Source organism: Odocoileus virginianus, chromosome 2 (genome assembly GCF_023699985.2).
Source record: "Odocoileus virginianus isolate 20LAN1187 ecotype Illinois chromosome 2, Ovbor_1.2, whole genome shotgun sequence".
Classification (NCBI taxonomy): Eukaryota; Metazoa; Chordata; class Mammalia; order Artiodactyla; family Cervidae; genus Odocoileus; species Odocoileus virginianus.
In genome coordinates, this window is record NC_069675.1 from 27,498,275 (window position 1) to 27,519,057 (window position 20,783).

Below are 20,783 nucleotides of genomic sequence, written 5' to 3' on the forward strand. Positions count from 1 at the left end.
GGACAGAGGGAAATGAGCAGGGAGGATCCTTGTGTGCCTGCGGAGGCTGACCCTGTAAACAAGCCGGGTTCGTTGGCCTCCCTGCTGGCGTCGGCGTGCCTGCCGAAGGAGGGCAACGACCATTAGCTTTGAGTTGGGGTTTCCTGGTTTTGTGAAGTTCAACCACTCGAATGTTCTTCAATTGTGTTTGGGGTATGTGTATTTCCCAGTTTTTATAGTCGTCTGTTTAAAGGCATGAAGAAGGAGACGTTAAATATTTATTTTAGTTGACAAGATAAATGAAGGCTGCTACTGGGAAGAGAGCTGGCAATCCTGAAGTTGAGCCCTTGTTTGTCCACTTCCAAAACATGCCCATTGTGTCCCCTGAATGGAGAGTATACTAATTAGATCAGAAAATATTTTATTTGAGGTTGATTATAATAAACATTTACTTTGAGCATTTAAAAGATTCTAATCTTGAAAGAAAATGTAGTCTCTTCATGGATTAGAATCAGACTTTCCCAGGACAGCCTCATTTTTGAGGGTCTCTAGGAAATCTACAACTAGTGCAGGCTCGGAAGTAGTTTTTGTGGCAAACTGGTGAGTCTACCATTGTCAGCCAGCCCATTGTCAGCACAGCCTATGGTGCAATTCTGACTCCCAGGCTAAGCCTGAAAGACATGGAACCCATCAGAAAAGCAACTTGGGTGTAGGAAAGGAAGCGCCAGCTCTGTTCAACCATCTCCTCCTCCTCCTCCCTCAATCTCCACTCCGGCTAAGGTGCCATTGGCAGTCCCAGAGTTGGGCCGCTGAGGAACATGACTTCAAGGACCTCTCTGCTCAGGGCCAAGTGAGGGGACAGGTCCTCCCCATCTGAAACCAGTTGGCTGATGCAAGTGAACTGCTGAAATCTCACGGGAGAAATCTCTGCTGGCCTAAATCAGCTGAGACCTAAGCATCTCAGCTCTGCTGTGTTGCCCATTGTTTGACAAAGCCTTTCGCCCCCAAGTCTCACTTAAGCAGAAAATTTGCCTCTTCTCTGCCCACTTCAACAGCAGACACACCTTGGGGAATGGAGGAAGGATGGACTCTATACCACGAGGGCTGCGCTGAAGGTTGTGTGTATGCACTGTCATGCACTAAGATAGGTGGTTGTGTTCTAGGAAGAAAAGCGTGTTGTTAGTGCCCAGGATCCTTAGCAGTGCTGGGTTAGACAGGGCTCTGATTGTACCTTAGGTGCCCAAAGAAAATCATTCCGTTGGTCAGCTACTGTGGCATTTACTGAGCACTCATTGTCACGGAGGCCAAAGGAGAATGTGGTCCCTGAATTCAGGGTTGGCAGCCTAGGATGTGGACAGAAGAATACATAATTTCTTGTGACACTGTGTTTGCTGATTAGGCTCAAGAAGGGGGACTTGGAGAAAGCTCAGTGAACAAGATGCAGTTTTGAACTGGCCCTGTCATCATCAAGGCTCAGAGAAAGAAGGCCCCGAGGCTCTGCAGCAAGCCTAGCTTTGCCAGCAATGGAAACTGGGAGGAAAGGGATATACCAGAGCAGGAGACTTGGCATGCTGCTGATCAGCTGCAAATTAAACTGCTTGGAAGATGGAGATAAGACTCTGGGGGAACTTGGAAGTTAGGCAGAGTTTATTTCCTCTGGATGTGGCTGGTGATAGGTGAGCTAAAGATGCTTGTAGAGGGGAGGGACAGAACAGAAATAATATTCTAGCATGATTTAGTCTGACCTATACAAAACCCCAATGGAGTGGGAGAGGGGAGTAGAGATGGGAGACCTAGGAGTCACAGCTTCTGCTTTCCTCTCCATGTCGTGCATCTCCAGCATGGTGACCGGGCCAGGCCCCAGAAGCCATGTGTTCCAAAACAGAGCTTGTAATGATGAGGAGATAGCATCACTTCTAGCTCGTGATAGGCTAAGTAAACAAGACAGCAAGCCCATTAGAAAAAATGTAACAGAACAAAGATTATGAGAAATATGTTTAGGTATGACGTGGGAAAGTGGCTTATCTGTGGTTCTTGGGTAGGGCTTTGTTTATTTTAATGATTCCTGTGCAGAGCAGAGGGTTCTTGGAAAGGTACCTGATTCTTCATGCTTCTCCACATCTGCCTTTTCTCTGCCCACTTCCCATCAAAAGCAGACACTGTACAGGGACCAGCGAAGCCCTGTCCTTTCAGAGCTGCCTATTTATCAGAGTGTTAACGAAGGGGCACATTTCTAGAGCTATGATTTCGTATTTGTTCCTCTCAGCACCTTATGCCCTCCCTCCTTTCCTTGAGGTAGGGAGGGACAATTGGAGAACCCACAGTGGCACACCTGATATCTAAGAGGTATCAGGTCACCAGGCAGGACCTGAGGGGTGAAGACTTGAGCACAGACCAGCTTCTGCTGCCCGGGTTCCTCTTGCCCTGTGGTTAACACACAAGCAAAGGCCACCTCTGGGCTTTTCTAACTCAGGATCGCATAATTTTCACTTTTCATTTGTAATGACTTCTACTAGAATAAGCTTGAATAATCAGGAGATTCCCATTTTTATTCTTGCTTTGTCCCCAGACACTTGTGTAAACATCAAGTAAATTGTCTGCCATCTCTGCATCTCTGCTCACTTGTCTACAAAAACTGGGAGTTAGGGGGCTGATGAGAGCCCCTTCCAGTGGTCACTGGAGAATATGCATGTGTGTCTGTCTGGGGGTGAGAGTTAGGGAACCCTCAGATAGGTGCTTTTCCTTCCTCTCCAAACACAATTCAGGAAAGGCAGGAAGAGTGAGGTTCAGTAGACCCATAGTTGCAAGTTGATCACCGTATTTTTGTTTGTTTGGATGAATGATATGACCAGGAAGTTTGAAGTGTGTTTCATTGAATGTGTGCATTTGACTTACATTCTGGATATAGGTCCTTGCACCCCGTTCATATGCATATGATCTCCCCACCTTGCTTTTTTTTTTAATTTAGAATCACAGAACTGGTTGGCTACCACCCTGAAGAGCTACTTGGCCGCTCAGCCTATGAGTTTTACCATGCACTGGACTCAGAGAACATGACCAAAAGCCACCAGAACTGTAAGTTCCAGGAGTACCCCCATACATCTGTGGAATCTGGCCTTGAGTGAAATGTGACTGGTGAGAAGGAAGAAAATCCAATCAATTTCGTCACAGGGCCCACCGTCTTGTGTGACAGACAAGACTCATGTCCTCAGGAAAGTTAGAAAACCAAAATTGCCACCAGCCTATATGGCGTGTTGATGCAAATAGGATAAGGGGACACACCAACACACCAAGGCATATAGCCTAGAGAATGGAGGGTGGGCTGAATCTCATTCCCCCCTTACCACCTTCACTGGGCACATTTCTGCAGTTAATAGACTGCAAAAACTTATGGAACAGCCCCATAGAGCGTGATCAACTTGGGTAATATGCTTTAGATGCAGGTACATCCATTCAGAGAAGAGGAGGGCTGAGACAGTTCAGGAAAAGAAAGGACAGAGCACTTTAGTTGAACTTGAAGGATGAGGGAACATTGGGGTAAACAGAGGTGCAGGTTGTACAGTACCAACTTACGAGATTAGTTGAGATAGGCCATGGTTTTCCAAGAGCTTGCTTGCTGAATCAAGAGAACTCAGTTGGATGAGAATGTCCAGGCAACCCAATAATGGCATGTGGAAATTGTGCCTTGCACCTTACAAAAAAACCTGAATTATGAAAGGATTCTAGAGCAGGGTTGTCCAAAAGAACTTTTTGCAGTGGAAATGTTCTTCCTCTGCAGAGTCCATGGGTGACCTTTGCAGTATTTGAAATATGTGTAATGAACTAAATTTTTAAATTTTAGTTTTAATTAACTTTCAGTAGCCATACTTGGCTAATGGCTACCATATTAGACAGAGCAGTTCTACTGCATTTCAGTTGACCTTAACCCCAATTAAGTCTTCTCATTTGCAAATGATCCAAGACAATTTTCTTGAATCCATACAGCCCATCAGCATGCAAGGACTATTGGTCCCTAACCCTTTACTTGGCCTGTGCTGTGCTTAGTCGCTCAGTCGTGTCCAACTCTTTGTGACCCCATGGACTGTAGCCCACCAGGCTCCTCTGTCCGTGGGGATTCTCCAGGCAAGAATACTGGAGTGGGTTGCCATACCCTCCTCACTTGGCCTACTGGGGGAAATAGAAATGTATAGGATTGATCCCTGCCCTAAGGGATCTCATTTCTGAGGGAGAAGGAGGGCTTCGTGTTCCCTGGGAGCCAGTTGGCCGGTACCTTCAGCCTCAGTATCTAGCACAGTGTTTGGTACTGTATAGGCACTAAGTGAACAATAAACTCAAGGGCAAAAACTATATTTTGGAAAGAATGCTTCAAAAATGTGCCCCCAGTGGAGATGGAGGTGCTGAGAGGATTACAGAAGGACTTAAAATGGGTTAGTCTGAGAAGATTCCCAATGGTCCTGCTGGTCTTGGGCTCCAAGGATTAGAGTGGCTTGGAGTGGCAATGAAGAAAATGGAAATGCAGCTATTTCCCCATTGCTCCTAAATCCATCCATCTATCCCGAGGTTAGGACAGCTGAGGTTCAGAGCAGCTAACAGGTCAGCAGCCCATAAACTGTACAGAAGCACAGTTACTGTTCTCTCAAACAGTAAGATCTCTAATTGGTTTCTTTGCTTCATCCTCATGGCTTTAGGGTTCAGTCTGACAGTGCAGCAGGGCCCCTAATGATATCTCAAAGATGTTTCTCATTGTGGTCTCTGGCAAAAAAGAAAAAAAATCCAGATTCCACATTCACGGACACAGGGATGGGGGAGGGAGCTGGATGTGCATGGGCGTGACCCAGCCCTAGCCTGCCCCAGCTTTGAAACTGTAGGATGTGGCACCAGCCTCCACTCTGGGATTCCCCTTGCTTTTCTGATCCATAGCGGTTCCAGCTCCCTAAGTCGTCCTGATACTGGGTCTGGGAGACCTGGCTCTGGCCCAGCTTACCCACTGATTCCCCAGTGCTTGGCTTCCTGGGGTTTCCCTCCTCTATATGTAAAACTGCAGAAAAGCCGAACTTTCCTTCTCAGCCAAGGGTGAGTCAAAGTAGGGACACTAGCAAATGTTTCTGAGAATTCTTGCAGGACAGCACTGGACTGTATCTTCTGGGGTGGGAAAGGGGAGGAAGCTACTGTCAAAAAGAACAAAAATGATGACTTCTCAGTAGGCCTATGAAAGGGTTTTTTTCCTTCTCTTAGAAAAGCTTTGATCCTCAAAAAAGATCTGGGGTAAAATATTGTCATACTAGTTTAGTTTTCTGCTAAATCCAAGGGCAATATGGTGCTTTTTATTGACTCTGTGTTTTTAAGCTTTAGGCACACTTAAAGATAATTCACAGACCAAATATAAATCACAGGTTCCCTTCTTTCCCTGATGGAGCCAAGCAAAGCAGCTCTGAGTTTGGAGGCCTCTACCCAGTCAGCCTGAACCCACAAAAGGAAATCTGCATGGGTTGCCTGGAAATTGGGTTAATGCCAGCTAAACAGACGCAACTATTTCTGTCTCTTTCCCCCTCTCTTTTTTAAAACTTTTTATTTTATTTTGGAGTATAGCCGATTAATAATGTTGTGATAGTTTCAGGTGGACAGCAGGAGACTCAGCTGTACATATACACGTATCCATTCTCCCCAAGACTCCCCTCCCATCCAGGCTGCCACATAACTGAGTAGAGTTCCATGTGCTATACAGTTCTTTTCCTCTTTTTCGATCTTTCCATCTATCACAATCTGTTTCTCTGTGTTTGTCTGACTCTGTCTCTCTCTCTCTTTCTCATTGAGTTTATGCAGATAAAGTTGCACCACAGACCCATGCTCATACTATGGAAAAGTTGGAGGCCCAGGCTTGAGGCTGGTCCAGGGTTACACAGCAGCATCCCGAATTTAGGCATGTATGTGTATCTTAGCCTGTGAAGGTTTACCGTTGAAATTGCTGGGGAAGTTCAAGCCTCAAACCAGATTTAGATAATTGAAAGCCATCATTTGCAAATGGATTAGTAGTTTATACACTTGTTACCTTTGGAGGGTAAGGGTTTGGGGGAGGGGGGATGATTTCTCTTTGTTGTGTGAGGACAGTATGTGCTCTTAGGAAAACAAGATTAAGGCCATAAAAAGCCTATCTACCAAGTAGCAGGCCCCTCACCCAGGCTGGCATTAATGAGCAGATGATTAGAAAGCTGGTGTAATTATATGCTACTGACAGAGCAGGCCCTTGCCTGCAGTTGCTAGAAATGCAGTTAAAAACCTTTGCTCACTGCACTGTTTAATCAAAAAGAATAAGAGTCCTGAATCTTGTCTGCATTAAGAACAAGTTAATAAGTTAATAAGTTCACTCCAGGCACTTGAAATTGTGCAAGAATCATGTCGCTAGAGCAAGGGAGCCTCAGTGGGGCAGATAAAGGGAGATGAGGGAAGACAGAGTTATTTCTTTGGCCAAGGGGTCCATGATGATTTAGGACAGCAGCAACCACCAATTCAGTCTTCCCAGTGAAGTGTCGCCCAGGGGAATGTAGCAGGAGGGCACCATACTGCAGGCCACAAAGGCTGTCTCCTAGCCCAGACTATTGTCCTGTGTGATGTAAAGCAGGTCACAGTCCCTCTGGCCTTAGTTGCCTCATGTTAAAAATAAATAAATAATATCTGTCTTCCCTACAGCACAGGATCTTATTTAAAAGATTCGACGATGCTGATATAACCACTTTGGAAAGTAACTTGGCAGTATCTAATAAAGGAAAGGTGTACTTAACCATATGACCTGCCCACTGCACCCCTAGCTACACCCACACTGTATGTCCATACAAAGATTTGTACATAAATGTTCATAGCACCTTTATTCATCATAACCAAAAACTGAAAACAACTCAAACATCCATTGAAAGGTGAACGGATAAACTAATAAGGGTATCTCTGTGAAGTGGAACATTACTCAACAATTAAAGGGGGCAAGCCAGAAATATTTACAATGCGAGGGTTCTGGGAAACATGCTAGGTAAAAAGAAGGCAGATGCAAAACAGCGCATGCTCTTGTATGATTCTACTTCCATGCAAATGGAGAGAAGATGATTTCAATATATCATTAACAGAGAACAGATCAGTGGTTGCCTGGGACTGGGGTGGAGCAATGGGGATTGACTGTTAGGAGGTATAAGAAATTTGGGAGGTTGGATAAGGGAAAGTTCTTTGATTGTAGTGACTGTTAACAAGGGTCTGTACATTCATCAAAACATGTATGCTTAAAATGGATCCTTTTCCTATTGGTGGTAATGGCGCAAGCGGTAAAAACCTGCCTGCGAATGCAGAAGACATACGAGACTCAGGTTCGATCCCTGGGTCATGAAGATCCCCTGGAGGAGGGCATGGCAGCCCACTCCAGTATTCTTGTCTAGAGAATCCCATGGACAGAGGAGTCTGGCCGGCTACAGTCCATAGGGTCGCAAAGGATCAAACACAACTGAAGCAACTTAGCACACAAAGTTGATTTTTTTTTAAAGTACAAACCAAACCAAAAAAAACTTAGATTAGGAGTCTTCAGTTTGGGCTACAGTCCTGTACTAGTTCCACGGAGGAGGCCTTTTAGCAAATAATTCAGTATTTCTAAGCCTCAGTTTCTTCAGATGAAAACCAGGAATATTAATAATAAGCAGTTTATGGTGTTACTGTACAGTAAGTTAGGTGGTGCTGACACTAATCCTGTGGATGCTTTAGGGAACAAGCATTGTTCTAATTCCTTTGCAGAAATGAATTTATCTTATGAGATGGTTTTGAACCCTGCAAAGCACTATACACATGTAAGTTATAGTGCTTCCTATATCTTGGAAGTGCTTATTAGATTTCTGAACAGGGTGACATGTGCCAAGAAAAACATAAATGTAAAAGGGTTACAAGCAGCATTAGTATGAACCAAGCTGTATTCCTCAATCCCACAGGAGTGGTGAATGGGGAGTGGTTCAGGAGCCTACAAGGGAAACTGGAGAGATTCTCTGTGTTTACAGAATGTCTGCATGTTCTCACATAAGGCTCCTCAAGACATTATCTGCAGATGTGTCCTGTAGATGTGGCAGGGCCTGAGCACTGTACATGTTAGTAACTGTGGGGCAGAGGTGCTTGTTCCTTCACAGCATTTGTCAGTGACATTCAGCCAGCATTTTTATACCTGCTTAGCCAGGTGGGCAGAGTTGGTCCTCAGTACAAACAGCTGTGGGATACTGGGTACTAATAATAACTATTATCATTACTGTTAATTATTATCAGTACCCCATTTTGCAGATGAAGAAACCAAAACCAAGATTTCCTAATCCTCCTGGCATGCCTCTTCTTAGTTCTCTGTGATTTGGGGGTTTCTGAGCTGGGATTCAGAAGAATGAATTCCCAAGGAATGAAAGTAAGTGGGCAGTTCAGAAAACTATCAGAAATCCTAACATTAGTAAACTTTAATTTGAAGGGACTTGCTGATTCCTTTTTTGATGGGAACAGTTAGAGCATTCTAGACTGGGAAAGAGAGCCATCTTGGGATGCAGGGTCCTTTCTCCAGTGTTTTTATAGAGAAAAGAAAATGTTAAATGAACATTTAGAACATTCTGGGAGAGGAAAGAAGTCATATGCAGGTAGCCTAACTGGGCAGCTGGGAGGCCAAGTGCAGAGGACTCACAGGCTTTGAAGAGGCTGTGTGTGGAGGTGGCTGGGGGCCCAGTACTGCCTCAGCCCCCACTGGGAGCCTAGGAGGCTTCCTTTTGCCTTTGCTCTGGGTCCCAAACCTTCTGTGGCCCTAAAGGTGGCGGGTCTGACCAATGACTTGAAACAATCTATCTGTTTTGTTTTGTTTTTTTTTTTAACTGCCTTTATTCACAAGCAGTGTTGATGGTGGGTCTGCTACCAGGGGCTACCGAGAACAGGCATTCTGCACGCTGCCTGCAGGTTCCCCCCACCTGCAGTGTGGGGCAGAGGAGGCGCTCCTGCACCCTGGGTGCATGCATGGATCCGGCTGGTACCCCATGGAGCGGCTTCCTCTCGACCTTGAGGGGAAAGGAGGGCAGGTGCTGTTCTTGGTTTCTGCTCCCAGCTGAGCCGGTGTGAGCTGACCTGTCAAGGGCTTGGCCGTGGCCACTCCCTCACAGCCAGCCTAGGGACGTCAGCTATTCTCTCTGGACCGCCTTCCCCAGGTTCAACATGAAGTGTTGGGCAGCACGCTGTCAGCGCCCTTCCAGCTCATCCTCCCGCATCTTTCCCCGTGCACTGCCCTCGCCTCCCTGACCTCAGGCCCCGTTTCTCCTCCCCTAGTGTGCACCAAGGGTCAGGTGGTGAGCGGCCAGTACCGGATGCTTGCCAAGCATGGAGGCTACGTGTGGCTGGAGACACAGGGGACGGTGATCTACAACCCTCGCAACCTGCAGCCCCAGTGCATCATGTGTGTGAACTACGTCCTGAGGTGAGCGTGGGAGGGCTGGGGGCCGCAAGGCTTGGGGGTGGGGGTGTTCCTGAGACTGACGACGCAACCCAGGGACACCAGGCCCCTCAGGACCCGGGCACCACATCTTAGAGTTCTTGGCGGTGGGCATCCTGGGAACAATGGGACTTTGGGATTTCCCTTTGACAGCGCTTTTTCTGCCCCTTGCCTCTTGTCTGTCATCTCTCATGCCTCCACCCTATGTGGGGGAGGCAACTAGAACATGGGTATCGCCTAACCTATTTTCTGAATGAGGATCAAGGGAAGAGAACTGCTCATAACTTTTGGGGAGAAGATGTAACACCCTAGCTATGTAGAACTTGGGAAGACAGCTGGAGAAAGGCAGCACTGGGGCGAAACAAAAGTAGAAGCCTTCAAGTCTGCATACCACACAGCCCACGTACAATATTAAAACAGCATCCAAGACAGATACATATTGTGAGGCGCTCTTGGCATCACTAGGCTCCAGGACTCCAAACTACCATTGTGCAGTTCTTTACTAAACGCTAACACACTGTCCATCCCCATGGTTTTGTCTGAGAGGCTTAGCTGTTGGGGCTTTAGTGTGTCTGGGAGGGCAAAAGGGTTTTGATGGAAAATGTGGAGGGTCTGAAGCTCCCTCTTGTCTCAACAGTGAAATTGAGAAGAATGACGTGGTGTTCTCCATGGACCAGACGGAGTCGCCGTTTAAGCCGCACCTCCTGACCATGAACAGCATCTTTGATAACAGCGGCAAGGCAGCTGGGTCTGAGAAGAGCAACTTCCTCTTCACCAAGCTGAAGGAGGAGCCCGAGGAGCTGGCCCAGCTGGCACCCACTGCGGGAGACACCATCATTTCTCTGGATTTCGGTGGGTGCACCTTAGCTAGGCTGGGGCCATCAGACCCTTTTGGGGATGAGGGAAGACCTCCCTGGCACAGATTTCCCTTAAGCAGAGCTGCTGCATGCCTTCTCTGAGTCTTGCTAATCATCCATTAGTGTGGCCAGACCCTGAGCTGTGCACACACATTCACCATGGCTCAGGCCTACCCTATGTCTGACCTCTCAAGGCACTGACCCGGGTGGGATCTGGTCGATTCTCCATCATGGGCAGTGGGAGTCTGAGACGAGAGGTCTCAGGGGTCTGCTCTGAGGCCCTGGGCATATTTTTGCAGAGTGGGCAGGTCTCCACCTTGAAAGACAGATTGCGTGTTTAGGCAGAAGGCTGCTAGGTTGAAATAATGTTGGGAGAAATCATCCCAGAAACATGGATGGAGAAACAGATTCAGGCCCAGCAGTAAGTCCTTACGTGCACGTCTTTAAACGTTTACCTGTCCCATGGGGATGCAAGTCCTGGTGGCCCCAGCAGGGTTTCCAGCTCTTGACCCTTGCTATGTACCTGCAAAGCCCCTTCCTCCCCGTGTAGCATTGACCACCATCACCCCCAGCCTTACTGTGGCCACTCAAGGAATAGCTACACCTCCCTGTGCTTGCTCTGAACTGCCTTGGCCCTGCTAGACGTGTTCTTGAGAAGCCACAGGGGAATCGTGACTGCAGAGAGTCACAGAGGGCAAACCTGGGCCAAGGAGTCATGCAGCATCCCGGTTTTGTGGCAATAACGAGGTCACCTGCCCAGTTCTCATAACCTCCCCCTCTGCATTCTAGATTGCCCTTCAGGGAAGAGAGGCAACTGACACATTTAATCTCTGGAAGTTAGCGGCTCCAAGAGGATGTTCCCATTAAACAGAGTCTGTACACTGAAGTGGAGCCTGGGTTGAAGGTCTCTTTAACCCACCTAAGCCTCAGTGCACCAGCGCCTAGCCCCAGGCACGCTGCAGACCCTTTTAGGAGCTCTTGTACATCCTTCGGGCTTCCTCTGTCCTGGGGGTGAGCCCAGTGGTTGTGGGTGCTAACCAAGCCAGGCCCTGTCTCCACAGGGACCCCGAACTTTGAGGAGTCCTCAGCCTATGGCAAGGCCATCCTGCCCCCAGGCCAGCAGTGGACCGGAGAGTTGAAGAGCCACAGCGGCCACAGCGAGGCCGGGAGCCTGCCCGCCTTCACCGTGCCCCAGGCGGCCGCCCTGGGGAACAGCACCCCCAGTGGCAGCAGCAGCAGCAGCTGCTCCACGGTGAGCCCCCCGCCTTGGGTTGAGGTCGTGGAGAAGGGGAGCTCCTCTGTCTGCTGCCGGATGGCTGAATGGACAGGCCAGGCCCCAGCACTGCCCTCCTCTTCCTTAGGTTTCCTGCAGACCCCGCGGGTGGCTGTAAGACTTACCTGCCACATATTAGACCCTTGCTGTTGGCACTCACTCCACCCCCATCTACAGAATAAGGTCCTTGAAGACAGGGGCTCAGTCACTCATAGCTGTGAGCCCTGAGCTCGATCCCCATGCAGGACAGTAACCATCCTGCTGGGCGCAAAGGGCCTGGCCAGCCATGCCTCTGTCTGGCTTGTTCTTCAAGACAGCCTCATTGTATGGCGAGGAGATTGAGCTCAGAGAGGTTCACACAGCTCATATGGAGTGGCCTGTCTACAAACCCTTGTTCCATGGAATGGAGTTGACTCTGTGGGTCCAGAGGTGTATTTCTCCTTCCACCTTGGACTCCTGAGGAAAGCAGTATCATAGCCTTGACTTGGTCACCTTCCTTCCTGGCCCCTAGCCCAGTAGCCCTGGAGACTATTACACATCTCTAGATGACAATCTGAAGATTGAAGCAATCGAGAAGCTCTTTGCCATGGACACAGAGACAAAGGACCAGTGTGGCACCCAGGTACGTAGTCAAGGAGAAGATCAGGATGGTGCGCCAGGCCTGCCAGCTGCTGGTGGTAAAGGCTTACGTCCATTCTTGCAGCCTTGGCCCTTTGTTGCAAAGACTGGTGGGAAAGCTTGGCCAATGCCATAATCCCTTAACTGGGTGAGAGTGCAGGGAAATGGAGCCTGTGTCGTCTGCTTCCCCCACTTCTGCCCTCTGCTTTACCCATGTCAAATCCAGCTCTTTTTAACTCTCCATATATTTATGTCCTACTAACTTGGATATTTATTAGTGCTCAGAAAGCCAAAACTACAACTGAACCTTTCTTTAAGGAGCCCTGCATTTAAAAAGCATACCCAGATGTCCAAGACTTTTCTAAGCACAGGGAACAATTCCCTTTACAAACATTTTCATTTCAGGATTCTTTGAAATAACTTACATTAATTCATGTCAGTGTAAGACAAAAACCACTACAATATTGTAAAGTAATTAGCCTCCAACTAATAAAAATAAATGAATTTTAAAATGACATCTGACTGACAAATTTTTATTTACACTTAACGTTTCAGGAACATATTACATAAGGCCAAACAGTCTTGTAAAACCTGTGTAAACAGGGTAGGGTGTGGGTGGATGGGTAGGTGTGTCACAAAACCCAAAGGAAATTTATTAATCCCTATTTGTCTTACTCTGGGTTATTCATCCAAATTTCTGCCTTGCCTCCTCAGTTTGTGTCTTCATTCTGCAATCTTTCCCTACTTCAACACTGCACTTTCTTCTCTGAACTCCTCTAAGATTTATTCCTTGAAAAGAGAACGTGTATAACTGGATGCTGCTTCTCTTTAACTGTTTCATGTACTGTTAATAAGCTACCTCCCCCCAGTGAGGGCTGAAATGTTTGTTTTGCTGCATCTGCTTGTGAGAATTCCCTATGGTGCCCATACTGGGAACCTGAGGGGCCATCTCTGAGTCCTTGTTGATCTGAAAGAAGGTCCCACAGTGAGCACTGGGCCACGGTTACCCTACGGGTTGTCCGCAGATACAGGGAGAGGAGGACAGAGCTGCCCTTGGCCCCCAGGAGCCATCGTGTTCATCAGAGTAGGCAGTGGGGTGTGTGGAAGAATGACTGCGTGGAAGGAGACACAGGAAGGCTGGTAGCACTTGTCAGAAGACCTTCCGCACTTTGTGGACACATCTGGGTTTTCCTCTCTTGGGCCCTCCAGAGCTTAGCGCTGCCAGGCTGCAGGAGGAATGCCTAGGGCAGGGGGTGGCGGAGCGAGGGGCTAAGATGAGACACTGTCCCTGAGGCAGCGCCCACTGCTGAATTGCTTTGCCCCTGCTCTGTCTTCTAGACTGACTTTAACGAGCTAGACTTGGAGACCCTGGCGCCTTACATCCCCATGGACGGAGAGGACTTCCAGCTCAGCCCCATCTGCCCCGAGGAGAGCCTCCTGCCGGAGACCCCCCAGTCAACCCCCCAGCACTGCTTCAGCACCATGTCAAACATCTTCCAGCCGCTGGCTCCAATGGCCTCTCACAGCACCTTCCTCCTGGACAAGTATCAGCAGCAGCTGGAAAGCAAGAAGACGGAACCTGAGCAGCGGCGTGTGTCCTTCGCCTTCTTTGACGGTGGGAGCAAGGTGTCCCTGCTGCAGTGCTGTGGCCAGACCTGCACCCCTCTCTCCTCCATGGGAGGCATATCCAACACACAGTGGCCCCCTGACCCACCATTACAGCTGGGGCCCATGAAGTGGCCTGGTGAAGATCAGCACGCAGAGGCCTTGGGGGCAGCACCCTTGGGGCCTCCCATTGCCACACCCCATCTCGCCATGTTCAAGAAGAGGTCAGTGACAGTGGGCTGCTTTAGCTAAGGCTGTGCTGTACAGGGGAGGAGGTGCAGACAGGTGCCCACTAGAGGCAGGTATGGGGCTCCAAAAGGCCCCTTGCCCCATCACCAGTTTCCATTAGACAGTGATCTGATATACCACTTAGTGATATACCACTTAGCCCTTCTCTAAACTCTGAGAGCTTGGGCTTTAGGGGACTGGCCCTAAGATATGTGAGGCCTCGAGTGGGACACGTTTTATCCGAGCTGGAAGAGACCAAGATAGGCCTGCAGACAGGGAAAGGGAAAGAAGTGGCTTCCTGAACTACTCTTAGAGTGCCTTTTTTATTCAGAGTTCATTATCTGAGCCACAGACCACCCACACACACAACATGGAGGGACATTTCCTCAGTTCGAGCGTGGAAGTCTAGTCAAAAAAAGTGAAACGATGCCCCTGACTTCGGCTGCCAGAGTCTAGCATCGCCCTCCCCGTCCTGCCTCCTCCCAGCATCTGCCAGTACCCACCACCCCCACAAGGCCCCTCCAACCCCTGGGAGCTCCCCTGGCTGTGACATGGGGGGAATAGACTTCAGGTTCCCAGGGCCCATTGGTTAGGCTTCCCTGAGGCCCTTGCCTGTTAAGGGCATCCTCACTTGTCCCTGGTGGGGAGCAGAGCAGGGCAGATGGGGCAGAAGCGGCCCTTGCAAAGACGGCAGCCACGAGCCAGGCCAGGACCAAAGGCCGCCGGGGGCCAGCCAGGAGACGGGCACGTGTGGAGGGAGGTGCAGACAACTGGACCACCAGTGCCCACCAGGCAGACGACACTGAGGAAAGGGGGAGCCCCAGCCCAGGCCCTCTTCCCCTCCTCCCGGACTCTGCCTTGGGGCTCCAGAGCCACCGCTGTCAGGATCCTCCTCCCGGGAGGACCCTGGGCACGTGGCACCCCAGACTCTCTCACGCCCACTCTCTCCGGCTTGGCAGGTCTGCCAAGGGCTTCGGGCCTCAGGGTCCAGATGTGATGAGCCCGGCCATGATTGCCCTCTCCAACAAGCTGAAGCTGAAGCGACAGCTGGAGTATGAGGAGCAAGCCTTCCAAGACATGAGTGGGGTGAGCCATCTCCTGGGGCCATTGCCACAGGTTCCCTCCACGGCCCTGGGGAAGGCTGGGCGGGAGCCGGGGCTGAATGTAGAGAACCCAGGCTGACAGGGAGGGTCTCTCAGAGCGAGCAGGGCCCACCTCACCCCGGCGCAGTTTGGGACTGGGTTCTCTGGCCTCTCCCTCTATGTCTGCGCTTCCACATGCAGGGGGATCCGCCAGGCAGCAGCACCTCACATTTGATGTGGAAAAGAATGAAGAGTCTCAGGGGTGGTGGGACCTGCTCTCTGATGCCGGACAAGCTGCCAAATGCAAACGTCCCTAATGGTGAGTGCAGTCCTGGGCCGTGGCGGGGTGGGGTTGGGAGGGGGCATTTGCCACTGAAGCTAGGGTTTTAGCTCCGGGCTCACCCTGGTTCCTGTCTCTCACCACCTGAGGGTGACATCGTCAGAAATCTCTGGGCTTCTCCCGTGGAGGAAGAGGGATGCCAGGGGTGTCACAGTCTGTCCCCTCACTCTGACATCGGCCTTTTCAGATGAGTTCATCCAGAATCCCGTGAGGGGCAGGAGCCAGCCCCTGAGACACTTACCACCACCACAGCCTCCGTCTGCCCCTAGCCCGGGGGAGCCCGCCAAGAGTGGGTTCCCCCCGCAGTGTTACGCCCCCCAGTACCAGGACTACAGCCTACCAGCGGCTCACAAGATGTCAGGTGGGTGCACTCAGGACCAGGAGTGCTGTGCCAGGGCCTGGGGGCTGTGGGAGGGTGGGAGCCAGGGGGTGGAGAAGGTGGCAGGTCTCAGCACAAGGATGAACTTGCTCATGCAAGGCAGCTGCGCCTCGAGAGGGGTGAGCCCTCCTATCCCCGGAGGACCACAGCAGAGACTGGAAGGCCGCCTGTCCACAGAGCTGTAGAAGGAGCCCTCCAGTGACTAGGTGACATTCAGGGCTATACCACTGTCCGAGTCCCAGAGCCTATGCCTTTTGCTCAGTTCTTCATGTTACTGTAATGCCTGATGCAGTGACCTACTGGGGCATCATGCTGAGATGAGGACGCAGTGCTGGGAGGACGGCCAGGCTTTTCCTTGGAGGGGTCCCTCTGCTGGACCTTGCTTTCTGGGAGGACTGGCCACCCGATGCCTGCCTCTTACCCCCCTTAGTCTTTCAGCATCCTATGAAATATATTGTCACGAAGAGGTTGCTATGTAAACAGGAACGTAATTCATACTTTGGGTGAAACATACCAAACTCCTGCCCTAAAAGAGGGTCATTTCTTCAGCACTATGGTTTGGGACAGACTGCTGTTCAGTGTTTCAGAGTCCAGGCTTTAGAGTCACAGGATAGTCCTGGGCTTACATTCCAGCTTTGCTTCTTACCTACCTTAGGTTGGAGTAGCAGCCCACACATTTAATTTAGAGGCTTGCATGCAAAGTGTGGGCTTCCCTGGTGGCTCTGTGGGTTAAGAATCCACCTGCTAATGCAGGAGACTCAGATTCGATCCCTGGGTCAGGAAGATCCCCTGAAGAAGGGAATGTCAAACTACTCCAGTATTCTTGCCTGGGAAATCCCATGGACAGAGGAGCCTGGTGGGCTACAGTCCATGGGTTTGCAAAACTGACCATGCCCACACCTGTGCAAAGTGTATATGTTCGTGTATATGTTTGCATGAAGTTGTAGTCAGCATTATTATCCCTGCTGTGAACCCATGAGTTTCCTTGAATAGAAACTCATTCTTTTCAGGAGAAAATAATTTTTTAAATTTAGGTCGGTTCTGAGGGTGAGTAAAAGAAGAGGGGATTAGAAAAGGATGATGAGCAAGTACCCCTTTATACTGTGGGGCTGCAGACAGCCATGAGACACACCCAGTCCACAGGAGAGCAAGGATGAGTGGGGAAGTCAGGCATGGACCCTAGGAGGTGGCTAAGATGCGGGCTGAAGGGAGAGAGGGCCCGGGGCTGAGATGCTTCACGTAAGTCAGGAAGGGAAGCAGGGACTCACATCACTGGGGCCGGTGAAGGGCTTCTGGGTCTGCCTCCAGGCACCAGGCCCTCTCTTCCCTGGAAGTGGGAGGTGGGGGTTGAGCTAGGAATGTCCCCTTATCTTCCTTCTCAGCAGGAGAGGAGCAGCCAAGGGTGGGGATTCTGAAACTGAAAGTCAGGCCTTTGAAGGACCCATGTGTGTGTGTGTGCACAAGCATATATGTATGTACGTGTCCATGTGCTTGTGGCACCTGTGTATGATGTGAGTGTGTGTAAATGTGTGTGCAGGTGTGTACAGGCACCAACTGGTTCAGAGCTCCATCTCTCTGCTCGGCCTCCCCTCCAGCTGCCAGGGCACAGGGGGCAGGGCTCAGTCAGCAACTCCGCGCCTTGCCCAGGCACTGGCTCACACCTCCACTCCCAGGCCAGGAAGCCTTCGTGGGGACTCCTTCCACCCACCCTCCCCGTCCTCTCTGCACTGCGCACTGTCCCCACCTTGGGTCTCAGCCCCTCACCTGATGAGAGAGGTGAGCATGCTGTCTGCTGGGTCCCTGCTCCGAGCTCGTGGTAGGTCACTAGGGAAAGACAACCCTGAAGAGTGAAATGAGGGCTGCCCCACTGTGCCCCGGAGTCATGGCAACTGGAAGTGCCTCTTGCTCTGCGAACCCGCTGCATCCCTGCTCGCCTTTTAGGGAACAGACCCGCCCCCCACGGTTGACTCAGGGTTTTTAAACGACAGCACTCTCTATTCAGGCATGGCAAGCCGGCTGCTCGGACCCTCGTTTGAGCCTTACCTGCTGCCGGAACTGACCAGATATGACTGTGAGGTGAACGTTCCTGTTCCGGGAACCTCCACGCTCCTCCAAGGAGGGGATCTCCTCCGAGCCCTGGACCAGGCCACCTGAGCCGGGGCCGCCCACCGACAGGCACCCTTCCCACGCCGTCCCACCAGCTTCACGTTCTCCATCTGTTTTTTTGCAACTAGGTATTTCTAACACCACCACACTTTTTACAAGATATACTTACCTGGCAAACTTGTCCAGGTCACTGAGTAGTGGCCTTTTTCTGAAGATGCTCACTTTATTATCCATATTTTTAAAATATAATTGTTTTACCTGCTATGTTTTGCTCTGTCAATGGAAATGTTCTTAAATTTTATAAGATTTTTCTTTCCCCAAATTCTAATTTATAATATTCATGGGTCTGTCTCACACACACACAAACAATATTCATATTAACAAGTTTGGTGTATGTTTGTTCTCTTTTCAGGAAAGCTTTGGCTTCATTTAACTAAAAAAGATTTTGTTGTTGTTGCCAAAGAGAAACAAAATAATCTTGCTTTCTAAGCTTGATTTTTGGCCTCTATCTCTCAGCCCTCCTTTCTTTTTTAAGACTAATCACTGTATTGTAAATTTCCATCTTTTTTTTTTTTTTTAAGCCAACTCTTTGCTCTAATTTTAATATGACTTTTGGGGGTAAAAAAAGAAATGTGAAGGGTAAACTCCATTGTGTGTGGTTATCTATGAAAGTTGCACAGTATGGCTTTTCTTAAACAGGTGTTTTTCCCCTGCATTTGGTGGATTTTTTTTTAATTATTATTATTCAAAAGCATAACGAGTTTTTTAAGAAAGAAAATTTATATCTGGGTTAAGTGTTTATCATATATATGGGTACTTTGTAATATCAGAAACGGAAATGGAATCCTGCTCACAAAATCACTTTAAAATCTTTTTTTAAGCTGTTGATCTTTTTCCTGATGTTGCTGACACTGCAGAATTGTACAGAACTCCCACGGGCCTGTACTAACCTTGCTCAAGGTCTCTCTCTGTTGGCTTTTTGCTTTCGGGATATGCCATAGGCGTGACAAATAATCCAGAAAGTGGAATCATTAAGTGGGAGCATTGCGAGCTGTCTTCTCCTCGTGTTCTATATGTATTTTGTATGTATGTATGTATGTATTATTATTACTGCCAAGAGGGTCTGATGGCACGTCAGGGGTGGGGGTGGGATGATCTAAGGGAGGGGAAGTGCTTTAACTCTTCTTAAGATTTTGTTGCCAGCCCTTCAAGTGCACTGAGCTGTGTGACTCTAATGGTCTCTCATGTGGCATTTGGATACTTCCAGAACACCATGAGGTGGTTTAAATGGGAATTCATGAAACGGTGCAGATTCAGAAACAGTACAGCGATCCAGTGCACGTCCAGCTCACCACCGTGGAGCCCATGGAGTTGAACCGGGGGTGGGGTGAAGGTGCAGAAAGGGGGCCCTTGGTCCTGACCAGCCTCATCCTCATGCCCCTTCCCCATGGGGCCAGGCCCTCAGATCACCCTGCAATATCAAGGTGCAGCAAGCAGACCTCCGGGGATGGCCCCTGGGCCTCCTTGAGGTCTGTCTGTTCCCAGAAGTGACATATATAGGTAGGAAGCACTGAAAACAGTCTCCTAAAAGTGCCTTGTAACTCACCAGGTAAGAGGGACAGTATCACTTGTTTTCAAAATACTAGCCACATGGAACTTTTCCGTCCTGGGTACAACGACGACGTTTCTAGAAACACACAAAGCGAAACACAGCAAATCGAGAATCTGGTAAGCTGGATGAGCTTATTGCCCAAAACAAAATAATATTTAAGTTTCAAAAGAAAAATTGCCTAGTCACTGTGTTGCCCAAATTGTACTTTAGCACCGCAGCCCTGCCGCACGCACAGGGGGCTGCAGAACCTGAAGGGCTACTGACGTGTAAGCGCTGGTGTTTGATTTTCTGTGTTTGCCTCAGCATTAAGGGCATTTTACCCTTGCAGTTTTACTAAAACACTCTGAAAAATATTCCAAGCTTCATATTAACCTTATCTATCAACATAATGATTTTGTGAACATTATTATTTTGTCCAATTCCTACTGACAACGTTATTACTATATGGGAGCTTAACTTTATAAGGAAATGTATTTTGACACTGATATCTTATTAAAGTATTCTGATCCTACCACTGCTGGTGGCTCTTGTTTCTGGTGGATTGATCATGGGTTACACTGATATAAAGTGAACTATTGAGTAGTTTACAGAAAATGAACATGGGCACTGATCTTTGTGAGACAACTGACAGGAAGCTGGATGAAGAAAAAAAGGCTATTATTAAACCTTTCCAACTGTCTAAGACCAGGAAGCCAGGCTACATCATCCATATTTCTGCAGGTGTTGTTCTGTCTGCCACAGGCCTCTTTTTCTGTATTCTGGAAGGGCACCAAGAAAAGAAATCATGATCCCTGGCTTCAGAAATTTACGGGAAGGATTTTGAGAAATAAAAAAATTTTCAAATGCAGGTGGCTTAGGAGTAGGTGGGCTTCCCTGCTAAAGAATCTGCCTGCAGTGCAGGAGACCTGGGTTTGATCCCTGGGTTAAGAAGATCCCCTGGAGGAGAAAATGACAATCCACTCCGTTATTCCTGCCTGGAAAATCCCACAGACAGAGGATCCTGGTGGGCTACAGTCTGCACGCAGTCATTTCAGTTGTATCCGACTGTTTGCAACCCTATGGACTATTGCCTACCAGGCTCCTCTGTCCATAGGATTCTCCAGGCAAGAATACTGGAGTAGGTTGCCATTTCCTACTCCAAGGGATCTTCCCAACTAGAGATCTAACCTGAATCTCTTATATCTCTTACGCATTGGCAGGTGGGTTCTTTACCACCATGGTGTTGCAGAGAC

At 49.1% G+C, this 20,783-nt stretch overlaps 1 protein-coding gene across 1 annotated transcript in view; it reads left to right on the forward strand.

Moving 5' to 3' along the window:
- Window positions 1–20,062, forward strand: part of EPAS1 (endothelial PAS domain protein 1) — a 91,806-nt gene extending 71,744 nt beyond the window's left edge. The window contains exons 7-16 of the mRNA XM_070477681.1: window positions 2,948–3,054; window positions 9,289–9,436; window positions 10,089–10,303; window positions 11,370–11,560; window positions 12,093–12,203; window positions 13,538–14,028; window positions 14,992–15,118; window positions 15,316–15,433; window positions 15,642–15,815; window positions 17,836–20,062. Of these exons, the coding sequence (XP_070333782.1) occupies window positions 2,948–3,054; window positions 9,289–9,436; window positions 10,089–10,303; window positions 11,370–11,560; window positions 12,093–12,203; window positions 13,538–14,028; window positions 14,992–15,118; window positions 15,316–15,433; window positions 15,642–15,815; window positions 17,836–17,987 (1,834 nt within the window). The 3' untranslated portion in view covers window positions 17,988–20,062. The remainder of the gene's footprint in view (window positions 1–2,947; window positions 3,055–9,288; window positions 9,437–10,088; window positions 10,304–11,369; window positions 11,561–12,092; window positions 12,204–13,537; window positions 14,029–14,991; window positions 15,119–15,315; window positions 15,434–15,641; window positions 15,816–17,835) is intronic.
- Window positions 20,063–20,783: the final 721 nt, after the last annotated feature.